This window comes from Maylandia zebra, linkage group LG18 (genome assembly GCF_041146795.1).
Source record: "Maylandia zebra isolate NMK-2024a linkage group LG18, Mzebra_GT3a, whole genome shotgun sequence".
Taxonomy (NCBI): domain Eukaryota; kingdom Metazoa; phylum Chordata; class Actinopteri; order Cichliformes; family Cichlidae; genus Maylandia; species Maylandia zebra.
Genome location: NC_135184.1, coordinates 27,097,487 through 27,112,486, shown reverse-complemented (window position 1 = coordinate 27,112,486; position 15,000 = coordinate 27,097,487). Strand labels below are relative to the sequence as shown.

The 15,000-nt window shown below is 41.1% G+C and overlaps 1 protein-coding gene across 4 annotated transcripts in view; it reads left to right on the top strand.

The window, feature by feature from the left end:
- The window catches only part of gpr158b (G protein-coupled receptor 158b), a 108,458-nt gene that overhangs the window by 85,773 nt on the left and 7,685 nt on the right, over nt 1-15,000 (top strand). For all 4 annotated transcript variants that reach the window (XM_004567210.5, XM_076876512.1, XM_076876510.1 and 1 more), the window contains exons 7-10: nt 2,136-2,374; nt 6,608-6,746; nt 11,045-11,150; nt 14,354-14,500. In XM_004567210.5, coding sequence (XP_004567267.2) covers nt 2,136-2,374; nt 6,608-6,746; nt 11,045-11,150; nt 14,354-14,500 — 631 coding nt within the window. The remainder of the gene's footprint in view (nt 1-2,135; nt 2,375-6,607; nt 6,747-11,044; nt 11,151-14,353; nt 14,501-15,000) is intronic.

Genomic DNA, 15,000 nt, shown 5'->3' with positions numbered 1-15,000 from the left:
CACAGACATCAGACATGGCAACAGGGAGGAAACATAGGCGAGGTACCAGGGCGAAACAGAGACACAGAACAGAAACCAAACCCTAAGAACCAGAAAATCTTAAGAATCAACCTGAAACATAAAATAATAGTAATAAGAATAAAAACCACTGAGTCAACAGATTCAGGACCGTGACGTCCTGATAAAGGCTCTGAATTTCCAAGCATCATGAGGTTATAACATAAACGTTTGTCATGTTATCACGAAATGATTTACGAAACATCTTATTTTTATTGACATGAAATGGGAACTGTGTCCATATGTCCCTGACATTTTCCACGTCATTTTATAAACATCGCACATTTAATAACAGCATTGTTCAATTCAATTCAGTTTTATTTATACAGTGCCAAATCACAACAACAGTTGCTTTACAAGGCACTTAACTGTGTCCTTTAAATTTTAATTTAATTTTACATCAAATTTACATCCACAAAAAACGAATTACACCACATATATAATGACATCATTATGTTGTCTAGCAACCACCTGATGATGGACTAAAATCACAGAGGAAAAAATACTGTAGGCTGGACATGTAGCAGTTTTTCTGAAGGGCGGATTATCTAGAGAGACCAAATCCATTTTTTGTACCAGGCAGAAAAAGTATTATTTTTATGATTGAATTTGGGAAGTTTAACATGGACGTCTGTGGGAAATGACTCATTTTTGGAGCCATCCGCCCATTTGAAGGAAATGCTGTTTTTAGCACTTCTGTGTTGGCTTAATATTTCAATCCTGCTTCCAGTAAACTAAAACCAAAATCACCATTTGAGATGACATTTGCTGTTTGCTTTGTGACTGTTCTATGAAGGATTATGATTAAATAGCAAACCCCTGCGCAACACATGGGCGATATGGAACATACAAATACACACACTTTTGCTACAATCACACTATGATACATTATATTATGACACACAATTCTAATCTCAAATTCAATTCAGTGCTCAGTTGAACTGTCAAAGAAGCAAATATATAAAATTGTGAGATTTGTATAAAATATTTGCACGTGCCTTATAGATGCTGGAACTCACAGTGCTCTATGCAATGTTTATGCAAAGTTTTATTATGATTGGTTCTTATGTAGGAGGAGATAGGGAACATACAAATACTCTTGGATCATTATAATATGATTTTACTTTAAAACACTAAACTGAAAGCAAAAAATAAAAGTTAAAAAGCCTCTGCCTGTGTTGTTAACTCACCTCATACGTTTTCTTCTCCTGTCCCTTCTTTTCTTCGAGCCTCTCCTGGTCCCCTCCTCTCCCTTACATCCTGTCTCCTCTCCTTCTATTAACTTGCTCATGAGTTAGTCTTAATTTCAATAATTCAGCCATCTCTTAGTATGCACACACGTGTGCCATCTTGGCACGCATGTGCTTTAGCTTCCTGCTCTTCGGCTCCGGGCTGTGTTACCGAGATGGGAGAAGGAGGTCAAAGGCCAGCCAGAGTGTTCCCTTGGCAAAATTACCAATTTGATTTTTTTCCGAGCTCGCTGAGTGGGAAGTGTGCCCCGGGGGCAAGATCTTCCAGTCCAGGCCCACAGAATATATTAGAGATGAGATAGATTTGTCACAGTCTGGTCCAAAGATAGCACATGAGCAGGGTAAAACATTGAAACAGACTTTTTTCTATGTCCAGATGGTGATATAAGAACATGCTGTTGTATATTGTTCCCTACACTGCTGCAACTGATGAGCCTAATATGCTGCATTTTTAGCTCCTTTTACAGATGCAGTAACATCAGGAAGTAATTCACAATAAACTATGTATGCATGATTTCTGTTGGACATGTAAGCACAACTCAAAAATGACAGGGGCCTCCTTTAACAGATCCTTCCTCCCCACTTCCTGTGCTGTCCGCTCTTCCCCCTGAAACTCAAAGGAAATTACAGCATGAATCAAAACCAAACATATTTACCAAGCATGAATGAATTGAACTGATTTAGCAGTTTCTCCCTGCTCATTTTATTTCAAATGAGCATGCTAACGTGATCAGCAGCCAGGGGCGTGAGCAGCACTTACATACGATTTCTCTCAGTCGTTTCTGATATTCAGGCTTGTGCCTCACGCTCTCTCCCTGCTCCACACAGGGTGTTAAAGGTGTTCCTGTCCCGCACGGCCCAGAGGACACCTTACATGACCAGCTGGCGGGTCCTGCGGCTGCTGCTAGTCATTCTGTTGGTGGTGCTGTGGTTCCTTGTGGCCTGGACGTCCTCCGTGTGCCAGAATCCGGAGCTGAGTCAGGCTCTCATCGCTGCGGGTCTCACTCCCGAGGGGCTGCAGTTCAGCATGTGTCTGCTGGACCGATGGGACTACATGATGGCAGTCGGTGAGTAAGTTTGTACGGCTTTCCTGTAATTACACACGTCTGACTTTAAGTAAACCCAAATAAGAAACAGCATCGTTTTCCAGATAGAAAGAAAGTGCTACTTACCACTTAACTGGAAGGGGCTTTAGAGCTTACAGTTTAAGTTCAGGCTGCTTGGATAAGCCTTAAGATTAAGTTCAGTTTAGAAACTTTATTTTTAGAAAGAAAAAAAAGCAGCATGTATGTTGATGATAAAACTTGCCCGGCAACAGTAGTCCAGGGGAGAACTGATGTTTTGCTAAATTTAAGTTTGACTTTTAGACATTAAAGAGTAACTTAAAGCAAAAGATCTCAAACATTTTCAACTCAAGCATGTTTCTGAAATCTGTTTTTTGGTATTCAATGCAACATAAAGTTCATCCTAATGATTCACTGTAACATTGTACACAACCTAAATTCATGAAGAAATATACATTTAAATGATGAGTTTATTTTTTAAATATGCAACAGTGCATTTCCACATCTTCATTAGTTGAATTTAGACAGTCCTCTTGCCCGTGTACCCAAAAAGGAGTGGTGTAAAGAAAAGGTATGTCTCCCAACTTTTCTGACCCCATCTTCTGCCTTACTCATAGTGTCAAAATGTCTGTTAATGACCAGATTGTATACCTTTGTTATAATAAAAAATATTTGAGTAAATGAATTGGAAGGAAGCCGTGGTTAGTGAAGGCCCACATGCCCTTGAATGTATGTTACAGTAAATCTCTTAAAGACAGATTCTTAAAGCGGGAGGCAGTGATGTGCACCTCACTGAAGCCGGCCTGACAGCAGGGGAGACTAATCTTGTTTGGAAAGAAGGGAATGGATGGATCCCTGAGAGATGCTCGGCCTGTGTGTGAAGACTGATAGACAGGCAGGCAGGGAGAGTGGAAGTGGCAGGAAAGAAGAAGAAAGGAGCCTCTGAAGTATGAAACTTGTAGGGATGTGGGCATCGATGCACAGAGAGTTTTGCACCATCACAGGAGTGGAGAATTTGAGAGAAGGAAACAGGAGGGAGCCTGTAAAGGAAGGACAGTTAAGGATACTCCAGAGACAGGACGGCGGAACTGCTGTGTTTGTATGTTAGCGGTGACAGCCTCTAACAAACACCCTGCTCTGAACAGGCACCGACCGCGGGAATGATTTGCATCCACGCGTGTGTCGGTGTGTATTTAGGGGGAGCGTTCTTGATGAGAAGGGAAATGAGGGAGCCCCGCTGTCTGCTCTGACAGCAGGCATAAACATGCTGCGGTGTGCTGAGGCTCCACTGAAGGACAGGACGCATCCTGCAAAGCTGCTTTGGAGGATTTTAACAACAGTGCGGTTCACGCTCGTGAAAATGAGCCTAATTGCTTTTCTGTGTTTTTTCCCCTTGTCCTGTCATAATTTCGACATGAGAACGCATGTCAGCGCAAAAATGAACATAACATAATATTTTGCGCTAAATTGTGAAGCAAAGCAGAGCTGATGCGAAACATTATCGATTATGTCACCGAGACGCGCTTATTGTAAATCCTCAATTAATCTGTATTATAGTTGGAGTTGTTATCGTTTCCGTCTTGGAAGCAGATCTCCATGCATCCTGATTCAGAGGCTAAGCACTACGCAGTTTATAGAGCGACCTATTCATAAATATTAATGATCTGTAATCACTGTAAAGACTTTAGGGAGTCATATCCCAGTGTGATCTTTGGCATGGGTGTCGGTGCTCTTTCAAACAAGCAGGACGACCTGTGACAGACTTTCAGTTAGAGTTCTCATAAAAAACTAAAAGTATTTTTTATTTGGAAAAATTGGCTTGTTTTTTGTTTTTTTGTTTTTTTTTACTGGCAATAAAAGATGCATAATGTTTTGTTCTACTGCAGACAGAGATATATTAGATTGCTCCCAGTCATAATTCCATACCTTCATAATGCAGCAACCCTGTAGAAATCTCGTCCTTCACATTTCAAAATAATTACTATTGATTTTGTAACTGATGTTCTTTAAAATATAATTACACTGACACTTTCGATGATAACGAGCTACTGTAGCCGTGCACAGGTACTGCACTGTATATTCTGTAAAGTGTTGATACTGTGACGGTGGAGACAGCTGGCGTTTTAAATACATCTTTCCAATAAACTGCTGTCGACCCGAGATCAGAGATGAGATGAGATTCAGTGATAGCAGGAATGTGTCACCGTGATGTCGGAGAAGCAGCTCCTTTACAGAGGGGGGAAATCAGCGCAAACATGAGGAAGTCGTGCAAAATTTAAAACTTGTACATCTTAAATGTCATTATTGCCATAGTAACACAAGAGCCAACCACGGTTCAGAATCATCTTCTGCTAATTTACCTTTCTAGAGAAATGATTTCTGTTTTTGCAATACAAATGCTGTAAAATAGTAACTAAATCAACACCCAGAAGAATAGTTCAAACTTTATCAGGGACACCTGTTCAGCTTTTCACTAATACGAATACTCAATCAGCCAATCACATAGCAACAGTGCATTTAGGCATGAGAATATGACTAAGATGACTTGCTAAAGTTCAATGGGGAAGAAAGGTGATTTAAATGACTTTGAATGTGGTATGGCTGCCGATCTGCTGGGATTTTCCCACTCAACCATCTGCAGGTTTTACAGAGAATGATAAAAAACAGAGTTCTCTGGGTGAAAATGCCTTTCTGATGAAGGGGGTGAGAGGAGAATGGCTGCTTTATGCTGGTTAGATGGCAAAGGTAAATCAGATAACAGTAATTCAAATAAGCACTTATTACAACCAAGGTATGCAGAAGAGCATCTCACAGTACAGCAGCAGAAGACCACACCAGGCATCCCTCATCTCAGGTAAGAGTGAAATAGGACAGTGGTAGACTGGAACATGTTGCTAAGTCAACAGATCCACTCCAGCAGAGCATCCCAACATCTTTGGGATGTGATGGAATTGCAGCTGAGAATTCTGCAGCTACCATGTGATGCTATCATGCATTAAAATTTCTGAGTAACAGTAACGTTTCCAATGCATTTCTGAATCTATACCAGAACAAATTAAGGCAAGATGGGATCCAACACTGGTACTAGCAAGGAGTACCTAATGATGTGGTTCATTCTCTTTTTGAGGAAGAGGTGAGACCAAAAAAAAGCATAATACTCTTTTGAGCTCATTCCTGGATTTTTTCTTTTTAAAGCCAGTTTTATTAAAAAAAAAAAAAAAGGAATTTCAGAAAACAAGCCCCACCATAAGCTGCTCTCTGTGTTGCTGTCGCCCATGGTGGGAGATGCTGCCGTTGGAGGTGGTGAAGTAAAAAGAGACGTCTGGGTCAAAACTCTTAAAAAGCTCCCATGCATTCCTGTGCACCTTTCCCTTCTGCGTGGCCTTTTCACATTCCCTCATACGGCCCTCTTATCTTACAGTCTCTGCATGTCAGCCCAAAGCCTCCACAGGGTTCTCATTCAGACATTAAGCTGACACATTCAGATGGTGTCAGATTAATGGAAAGGAGTTTGAAGGGAGCTTTAAATTCTCTCTCTCTTTTTTTTCACTAATACTTTAGAGTCTGTGACAAAAAGATTAAGGTTTTGGAAGTTAAATCTTGTACAATTCTGTAAGTGTAGAAAGGTTAGCCTGGTGGTGTCCAACCAACCTTTAGAGCTCGGTGTTTGTTTAACGTGTTGTTTCTTATTTCGCTTAAACCATGCACAGGCGCAAAAATAACAATCGATTTTGGTTTCAGTGGGTGTTCTGCCTTTTTGTCACAGTCTAACATCAGGGCTTACTTTTTCAGTGTAGCCGAGCAAATCAAAAAAAATAACCCACCCACACGTAAACAACACAAATTTCAGTTTTTTGGGGGGGGGGTTTTGTATAAATTTCACAACTGAAATATTCATGTTTGATTGGTGAGCTTAGGGTGGGCTGGAAGGCACTTTAGTTGTTTTCTTTTCCTACTTTTTGTCTTTATGCTTGGGTTGGCTAATTGCCTCCTGGTTCCAGCTTCGTGAGGAAGGTATCGACCCTCTAACCTCACTCATAGAAAGAAAGCAAATTAGATCATTTCCCAAAATATTGGACGATTGCTTAAAGGTTTTAGGGTAAGTTTAGTATATTGTGCTGTCAAAAGACAACTGTCAGCTACAGCGGATGAATTTCATACAATATATGACCTCTCCTGTTTTAGGTGGCAAATAGAAACTAAAATTCAAACATTTTTGTGTCTTTTGTTGCTCAGCTGAGTTCCTGTTCCTGCTGTGGGGCGTGTACCTGTGCTACGCTGTCCGCACCGTACCCTCGGCTTTTCACGAGCCACGTTACATGGCCGTAGCCATCTACAATGAGCTCCTCATATCGGCCATCTTCCACATTATCAGGTGGGTGGAGAAAATTTGATGGAACCAGCATGGGTGGGCATGATCAAGGGGGTGGTGGGGGGGGGTGAGAGAAAGAGATATGCTGATGTGAATGCCTCAATTATGCTCTCTTGTATACTGAATGAAAGAGAGAAAAGAAAAGAGGAAAATGTGGGAACAGAAGGTACAAGAGACACATGAAACAGAGCTAAGAATGCGGAACAATCGAGCATCTTACCCTGACTTGATGAAAATCTCGCTGAGAGTAATAAGGAGATGGCACAAACAGTGGCACAGAGCTTAATGACTTTACCCCTTTGTACAGCACAACCTGTTTAATCATAATCACAGAGATATTTGTCTGTTAGAGCGCCTTTCACAACTGCAGAGCATGTCAGATGAGAGTTCAGCCGCCCCCCTTCATCAGGGAAATGAACAGTGTCACGGCAGGGTAAGCCAGTTGAAAGGAGGTGAATAAAAAATGTCTTCCCCAAGCAGAGACACAGCCTACATGTACTGTTCCAGTGCCTAAAATAAACTCTGTGCCCCGCCACTGACTGTGCCTGCTGCTCTTTCTGTGTCTTACAGAGGTGGGATGTGGCTCAATTTTCTGAATATTTTAGATCTTCCCTTTCATTTAGCAGTTGTCTTATAATTTCTTAAAAATACCTTGAAGTTACTCAGCCTAAGGTTTAATGCATTCTACAATAGGCTGTCCTGGTGGAAGTTTTCCATCTCTCCATGGAGCCTTTTAGCATGTTTTACAGCATTTATTGTTTTGGCGTTCCAGATTCATTGGTGTCATTTTCACCACTTTCATATGACAGATTTACCAGGCAGCTAGGTCAGAAGAAGCAGCAGGCCTAAAAAACTTTCTTAAGGTCATGGCCTTCAGAAACGATACAGCAAAACCTGACACAGGACCCGAGAGAGGCACTGAAGCCTCATCAGAAATAGTCTCAGTGGAAGGGTGGCTGTCAAGAAGCCATTCCTAAAGAAGGGAAACGGGGAGTAAAGATGGAGATATGCCAAATTTGGCAAGAACTGGGCTTAAAATCAGTGGCAACAGATCTCAGGGAGTGATGAATTCGAATGTTTAATTTTTGGTTCAAATTGTTGTCAGTACATACAGACAGGGCCAGGCACAACAGACAGGTAGAGCAGTGAGTGTCTACAGCCATCTGTGAAACACGATGGAGGCTCTGTCATGGTTTTTGACTGCATTTCAGCCAGTGGTGTTGGGCTTCTTGTCAATAATTTCACTAGCTGGGACCATATCCTAAGTTACGATGAGCGATGATGGATGAGGGACCATGTACTGGTGCTGCGGTTTGGGGAAGGCCTTGAAGGGGACTGGCAGCGGCTCCCGGGCCGGGCAGATCCCCATGTACTAACCAGAAGTGAATGAAAGGAAGAAGAATGGAAAGGAGGAAATGGGGGGCATGAAAATGAGGACACCAGGTATTGGCGAAGGAGGCATTTATGGACTGAAACCGGAAGGGGCATGAATGAGGTGTGGTACCGCTCCTGACATTCAGATGATATCTCCACTTAATCAAAATTGATAGAATTATGAACACAGAAAAATAGCAAGAGCTTCATTTTTCACTGCAATGCAGTAAAAGCACAACTGGATGGAGGAAGACAGACTGGAGCAGGAGTGGCCTCAATAGAGCCCAGAGCTCAACATTACTGAAGCAGTGTGGGACGATCTTGATAGAGAACAGAACAAAAGGCAGCGAACATCCAAAGAACTGCAGAGAAGGTGATCGGCTGTCCACTCTCCTTCCTGGACTTAATTGCCTGCTCAAGAAGTCTCCCCAGAGCCAGGGCAATCATAAAGGACCACCTCCATCCTAACCACCACCTCTTCAACATCCTGCCCTCTGGAAAAAGGTTCAGATCCATCAGGTGCAAAACCAACAGACTAAAGAACAGCTTCTTCCCGTGGGCTGTCAGAACTTTTAATGCAAAATAAAAGTGTGAACAGACTTCTCCAACACATCCACTCTGACGCTGCTATTGATCAACTATGTGCAATATCTCACTCTTTCCATGTCTGTGCAATATTTTTGGTCTTGTGCAATATTTTGGTCTCAGTGGAATTACCATCCCTACCCTAAATGACCATAGCCCCTCCAGCCTTATTTATTTATTTATTATATAACTGCCCTTGTATACAGCCCCACAAGGTTTCTTTTTCAATGTTTCTTACGCCTACACCATGTATATAGTTCATTCACATATATGTACACATATATACTGTTTGTTTTTTTCACCTCGTTGTATATTGTTTTCCCTTCTTTACTTTTGCACCTTTGTGGTCCAGCTACCCAATTTCACTGTGCAAGGAACAATAAAAAGCTCTAAACCTAAGTCTACTGAAAGAAATGACAGGAACACTTGACTAAGAGAGTTCAGGCTGTGTTATAGAATAAAGGTGCTCATATCAAATATTGACTTTTTTCATTGGTTTCTCAAATATAAGTGATGCACTGTAAAGCAGCAGAAAAAGCACCGGTGAACATGTTCCTGTGTTACTTCTGGAGCATTTAGCTAACACTTTGTTGCTTTAACAACCAGTTTTGGCTTGTGGCCTCCATCAGGGTCATCACATCGACACCCGGTGAAGGCCAAAATGTGTTGGTCAAGGAATAAAGCTGTTGTGTACACTGTAGGTGCTGCTGGAGCTTTGACCTCACAAGGCTCCAAAGCGAAGAACATTTTCGTCAGTCCTGCTGCAGCAGAAATAAAACTGCTTTTACAGAGAGCCCGCAGGAGCCTCGGGCAAAACATTCCATTTGTCACACATTCTCCGATAAAACTGTTTCTGATTGAATATTCTTTCATTTGGGCGGCAGTCTATTGTGCTCCGTGGTACAAGGAGGAAAAGATCACATCCTCTTAATCTGTTGAGAAACTGAAAAGTCCACTGGGTACACCTTCATCAGCTCTGGGAAACTTATGAATCAAGCTGTTCTCATTTGCTGGAGAATAAAACATTGTGAGCTTTTGTGAGTGTTTTTTCCCCTTTTTCTTTTCCTTTTTTTGAGTCTATATGCTGCTGCAGTCCAGAGATAAGGCTGGAGTTGTTCGATATATTGTGTGTGTGTGTGTGTGTGTGTGTGTGTGTGTGTGTGTGTGTGTGTGTGTGTGTGTGTGTGTGTGTGTGTGTGTGTGTGTGTGTGTGTGTGTGTGTGAGAGAGTTGGGACACAGAAAACAGACACGTGCTATTCTTTTGGACTAATTCTAATGTGAATCATGATTGGGATTATTATGACAAAAGATAATGAGCCAATGAATTGTGAACCACCTTGGTGGATTTCTAAACAATGTCAAACACACACGTTCAAGTATTTAATGCCTTTCACACTTTTTTTTACTCACAATGCACTTGACTCAGCTTGATACCGCTTAAATAATTTCATTGATTTATCTGTCATGGTGTCTAGCTTTGATTGCTTGCGGAAAATTGGTGCCAAAATGCTGCTACTTAGATCCTCTTGTTAGGCTTTTGTGCACTATTCACGTTCTCCAACAATAATGGGAGCAATCAGCCATGCTGGTTCTTGTGAATACGATACTGACTATGATTTAAAACGGCCTTAATAAACGGGAATGATGACATGAAGCTTTTAAAAGGGACCACAAGCTACCAGAATTGCTTCTGTGTGCTTTGACATAGTTTCTGTGTGCTGTCACTGGTGACAAAAATGGGACTTGGCACTTTCATGTAAAATGAAATGATTTGGTGTTCTGTTGACGGCGACAGAAAACAATGTTTCTCCTCTGTGCTGTGAACTTTTAGAGAAACTTCTCAAAGCAGCGTGGGAAAACTTGGAAACAGTAATGAATGATTAAAAAACATGCACGCACACAAGCGTCACCGTTATGTTACACTGGTTTATGTTAACTCATTAATGCTAATTAACAACCAAGACAAAGTTGACAATTTTTCCCGCTGGCTATAATTGCCTGTCGCCTGTGGATCTCCAGCATGAAGCATCCAAAGCCTTCAAAAGCAGTATTGGCTGCAGAGATCTTTCATATCTGCACAAGTCGCCTTTTAAAAAGAGCCAGCTTCTTTCCAGCAAACAGACGCTTTTATAATTTTCCCTCAGTTGTGCGTTTATCCCTGTGTTTACAGTGCGGGGAATGCCTCGGGTTGTGGTACATTCAATTCTGTTCTCGCTGTCCAGTGAGTGACTAAATGCTGCTTTTTTACGTGTGTCTGAGCGTATTTTACAGATGCGCCGAGCACTCTGGCTGCTGGTGAGTCTGCAGAATTTCTCCCGTTGATGTTTTTTCTATTCTGCAGGTTCTCTCTGGTGCCGGGACTGCACCCAGACTGGATGCTCATGTTGTTCTTTGCTCACACTCACCTGACTGTGTCTGTGACTCTGGCCCTGCTGCTGATACCTAAGGTGAATACTTCATTGTTGTTACTTGCAGATCTCACCAGTTATGAGTTTCATGGGCTTTGTGTTAATGATCAACAAAACATTCAGCAAATAAATACAAATTTTAAAAATATTAATAATAATCTAGGGCTTTAGCACCAAGCTCCTCATTAAAAACATATAAAAAGTGTATTTCACATATTAAATATGCAGTGGGATTTTTACTGACAGAAGAAGGAGTCAGCACATAAGTTAAAATTAGCACTTTTTTAACTTATGTGCTGATCACAGGATTAATTCAAGGTACATTTTCCACGACTCTTTTCAGTTAAATCTATTATCCAAATGATTCTATGACAGCGTGAGAGAGAAAGAGCTGCCTGACGCTGGACAGTATGTTTGGCCTCAGGAGCTTTCATAATCTTGTCATTTCACTGGGCCCAGCACAGATTCAAGACAGCCCCATAACACAGCTGAGCCTCCTCGATGTTTTAAAATGGGGCGGATGTTGTTTTATCTCCAAGCTTAATTTGACAGCACAGCTCCTATTGCTTCCCTTGATAAACCACAAACCCTGGTCATGGTGAAACATGGTCTTGGAGACCCCTACTGCAGGAGAACCTACCACAGAGGTGATTTAAGGCAGTCGGGCAGATGTCCGTTTGCAAATGTCCAAAATGTGCAATATGCAGTCAAGAAACTTAATGAAGGTGTACCTGAAATAGAAACACAGGGTGAGTCTGAAGATGGACTAACACTTTTGTAATATGGAGCTTGACTAAGGGAGTAGTTCCCCTCTAATTAAGTGGACCCTTCTTATTCTAGCAAGTCTACCTTTACATATGTGTAGGTGAACATTATTACTAGGGATGGGGATGTAGGGATGGGTACTTGATACTCCCTTCACCCTGGCCAAAAAGGCTAAAATGACCAAAGAAAAAGTGGAAAACAGCTAAAAATGAGAGGTTTTTGGACAAAGTTTGTGTTTTTTCCATTGTTTAAGCACTGCTTCCAGCCAAGAGCGATACCATAAATCCCCTATAGCTGCAGAAAAGGCTAACATTGTTATCTTTTTACAAAAAAACAGCTGAACATGAGAGGTTTTTGGACAAAGTGTGTGGTCTCCATTCTTTAAGCACTGGTTCGAGCACCGTTTATGCACCGGCACCGTTTCAAAAGTACCAGTTTGGTACTGGTATCGGATAGAACCAAAACGATACCCATCCCTAATTATTACATTGTAATTTCAAATAAAAGACACATAAAAATTCTATTTAATTACAGTGTAACAACATCCTTAGTGGCAGGTTACGGTGGTTGTGAGCCGAGCCATAAGCCTGTCGACATGGCAACAGATGACCCCTAGTTTCTTTGTGGCGTTTCCACACTAGATTTTGTGTGATGTGAAGCAGTGTTACGTCCCATCATATTTTTTTATCAAGCTTCTATCATGCCTGCTCTGGCGGGGCTCTACCCCAGAGGTCAGCTGCTTTATGCTTTGACATTTTTTATTCCTCTCTTTTTTTCCTCCACCAGCAACACTTAAACTTCTTAATAATATTAGCAGTTGGGGTCACAACAATATCAGGCTGCTTTTAGATAGTTCTGTAACCTTTACCTCAGTCATGAATGCCTGGCAGTAAATTCCTTCCTTATCTCTTTAGAAATGTCTTTTCTTTCTCCCGTCCATGCTCACTGTCATGCACATGAAATTTTCCAATTAACGCAGTGTTCACATACATGACATGATGCTAGCACTGGTAATACTAAAAACTACAGACTGCTTGACTGATTTTAGGTCTGAGCTCCTCAGCTGTAACAGTAAATGTGTAAAGGGCATTTTGGAGATTTATCTTCCTTGTTTGTTGTTCTGCAAACCAAAGAGATCAAGAAATTGTACAGCAGATGAATAGACTTTTAACGATCCTCATTTCAGAACATTTTTTGGACAAAGCCAGACCATTCATCCAGTAAAGTCCAACTTTTGTTTTGTATACCGCATGTATTGTGGGACACACAAGAGTAGCTTCAATTGGGAAAACAAAAATCTCTTCAGTGGTCTGTACATTTTTCTCATTATGCTGAGAGCTAGTGCACTTAAATGGGTAAGTGTAAAGACTCTAATATATTCAGTGAGCGCAGAATAGATTTTGAGGCACCCAAATGAACTTGTGCAGTGTACAGCTGAAACATTAGCCGTGCGCTGAATGTGTCGTTTCTTAGCTTGGGTGTAAGTGCGACTTATTTACTGGGAAAGCATTCCAGCGTTACAGAGTGATTTCCACTGTGGCCACTGCTGCATTGTAGCTTGTACACAAAACACTTCATTAATCATCTTAAGTTCCTTTGTTATTAGCAATGGGAAAACACACAGATGTACACAGGCACGTTTGCTACCATTACCTTAAACTCAATCAAACTGCGTTAGCGGTTATTGTAATTTGGCTCAGCGCTCTCACGGGTGTCTTTATGTGCGATCTCTCAAGTCTGATGGAAAACATTTAATTCTCCTGCAGTGTGAGAAATGAAATACACCATCAACACTCTCTGTTCTTTCTTAATTAGGCACCTCAGAAGTGCAAGTGAGTCGAGTACACCGGGATAATTAAGCACAATGGGAGGACGTTAATCTCAAACTGCATCTGTTCTTCAAACTGGGCTAAATATTTGGCCTTTCGCCATCCCTAAATTTGTTATTCAAACAAAGTTAAACAATTTGAGCATGAAAATCAAGGTGCAATCTATAATTTATTTACTGAATCATTGGAATATTGCAGCCCTAACGTGCTTTCTGCAGGAAGGAATCACATGTGAGGAGGAGATTACTGCCTGCATACACTGAACCGTATACATTTGAACTGGTTAGGCACAATTTGCACAGTTGCATTAGATTAAAATAATAATCAATAGCAAGATAAAATATACTGCAGTACTTTTGGAGCTATTTATCTTTTTTTATAGTTGTTTTCTTTATTGGGGTTTTTAATCTAAACTTTTGATAGTTTTGCTGTCGACAGATAGAAATTTCAATTATAAAATAACTGACTTCAGTAACAAAATTAAAGTTAAAATTCGAGTAAAAGATCTACTAAATTAGTGCAATATAATGCTCACTAAATGTCTTTAGTGAGCATTATATTGTGGACAACCTCTATAGCCAGCATGTCACATGATAACTTTTTGTTTCACTGATTTCGTTTTATAACCTTGTTCTTGATTTGTTTCAGTTCCTGTACAAAGGGACGCAGGCGAGAGACGATATAGCCACCGAAGCTTACGAGGAGGAGCTAGACATAGGAAGATCTGGCTCCTACCTCAACAACAGCATCACCTCGGCCTGGAGCGAGCACAGTTTGGACCCAGAGGATATACGGGTAAAGCGGCCTTGTTGATCATTGTCAGATATCTCCCCAAGTCAGAATGCAACATATATTTTTAATGGGGCACCTTCTGTCTTACTCTTCATGTCTGGTGTTCCACGGTTTAGTCAGAAATCACAGCACATGTGTTAGACCACGCTCACATTACCTTTTGGTTTGTAAATGTCCAATCTTAAGCCTGGTGCATGGCCTGTGAAACTGGGTGAGACCACATTTGGACAAAAAGGTCAAGTTGAGCTAACATAAGTCCAACCTGATTAAACTGGTTAACAACTGCAACCATCATTCTCTGCAACAATAACTGAGAAACTTGGAAGAAAAACATACTAAAGGGTACTTAGCAGAAAACCTAAACAGCCTACTTGTACCCCTTTGAGTACGACTAAACACACATTTGAGGAAACTGTATACACATACTGGAGCTGTCAGTTAAAGGGTAGGGGCTGCCTAAACATACTGTAATTGGATCAGAGTGACATTAAATGGGTCCATAA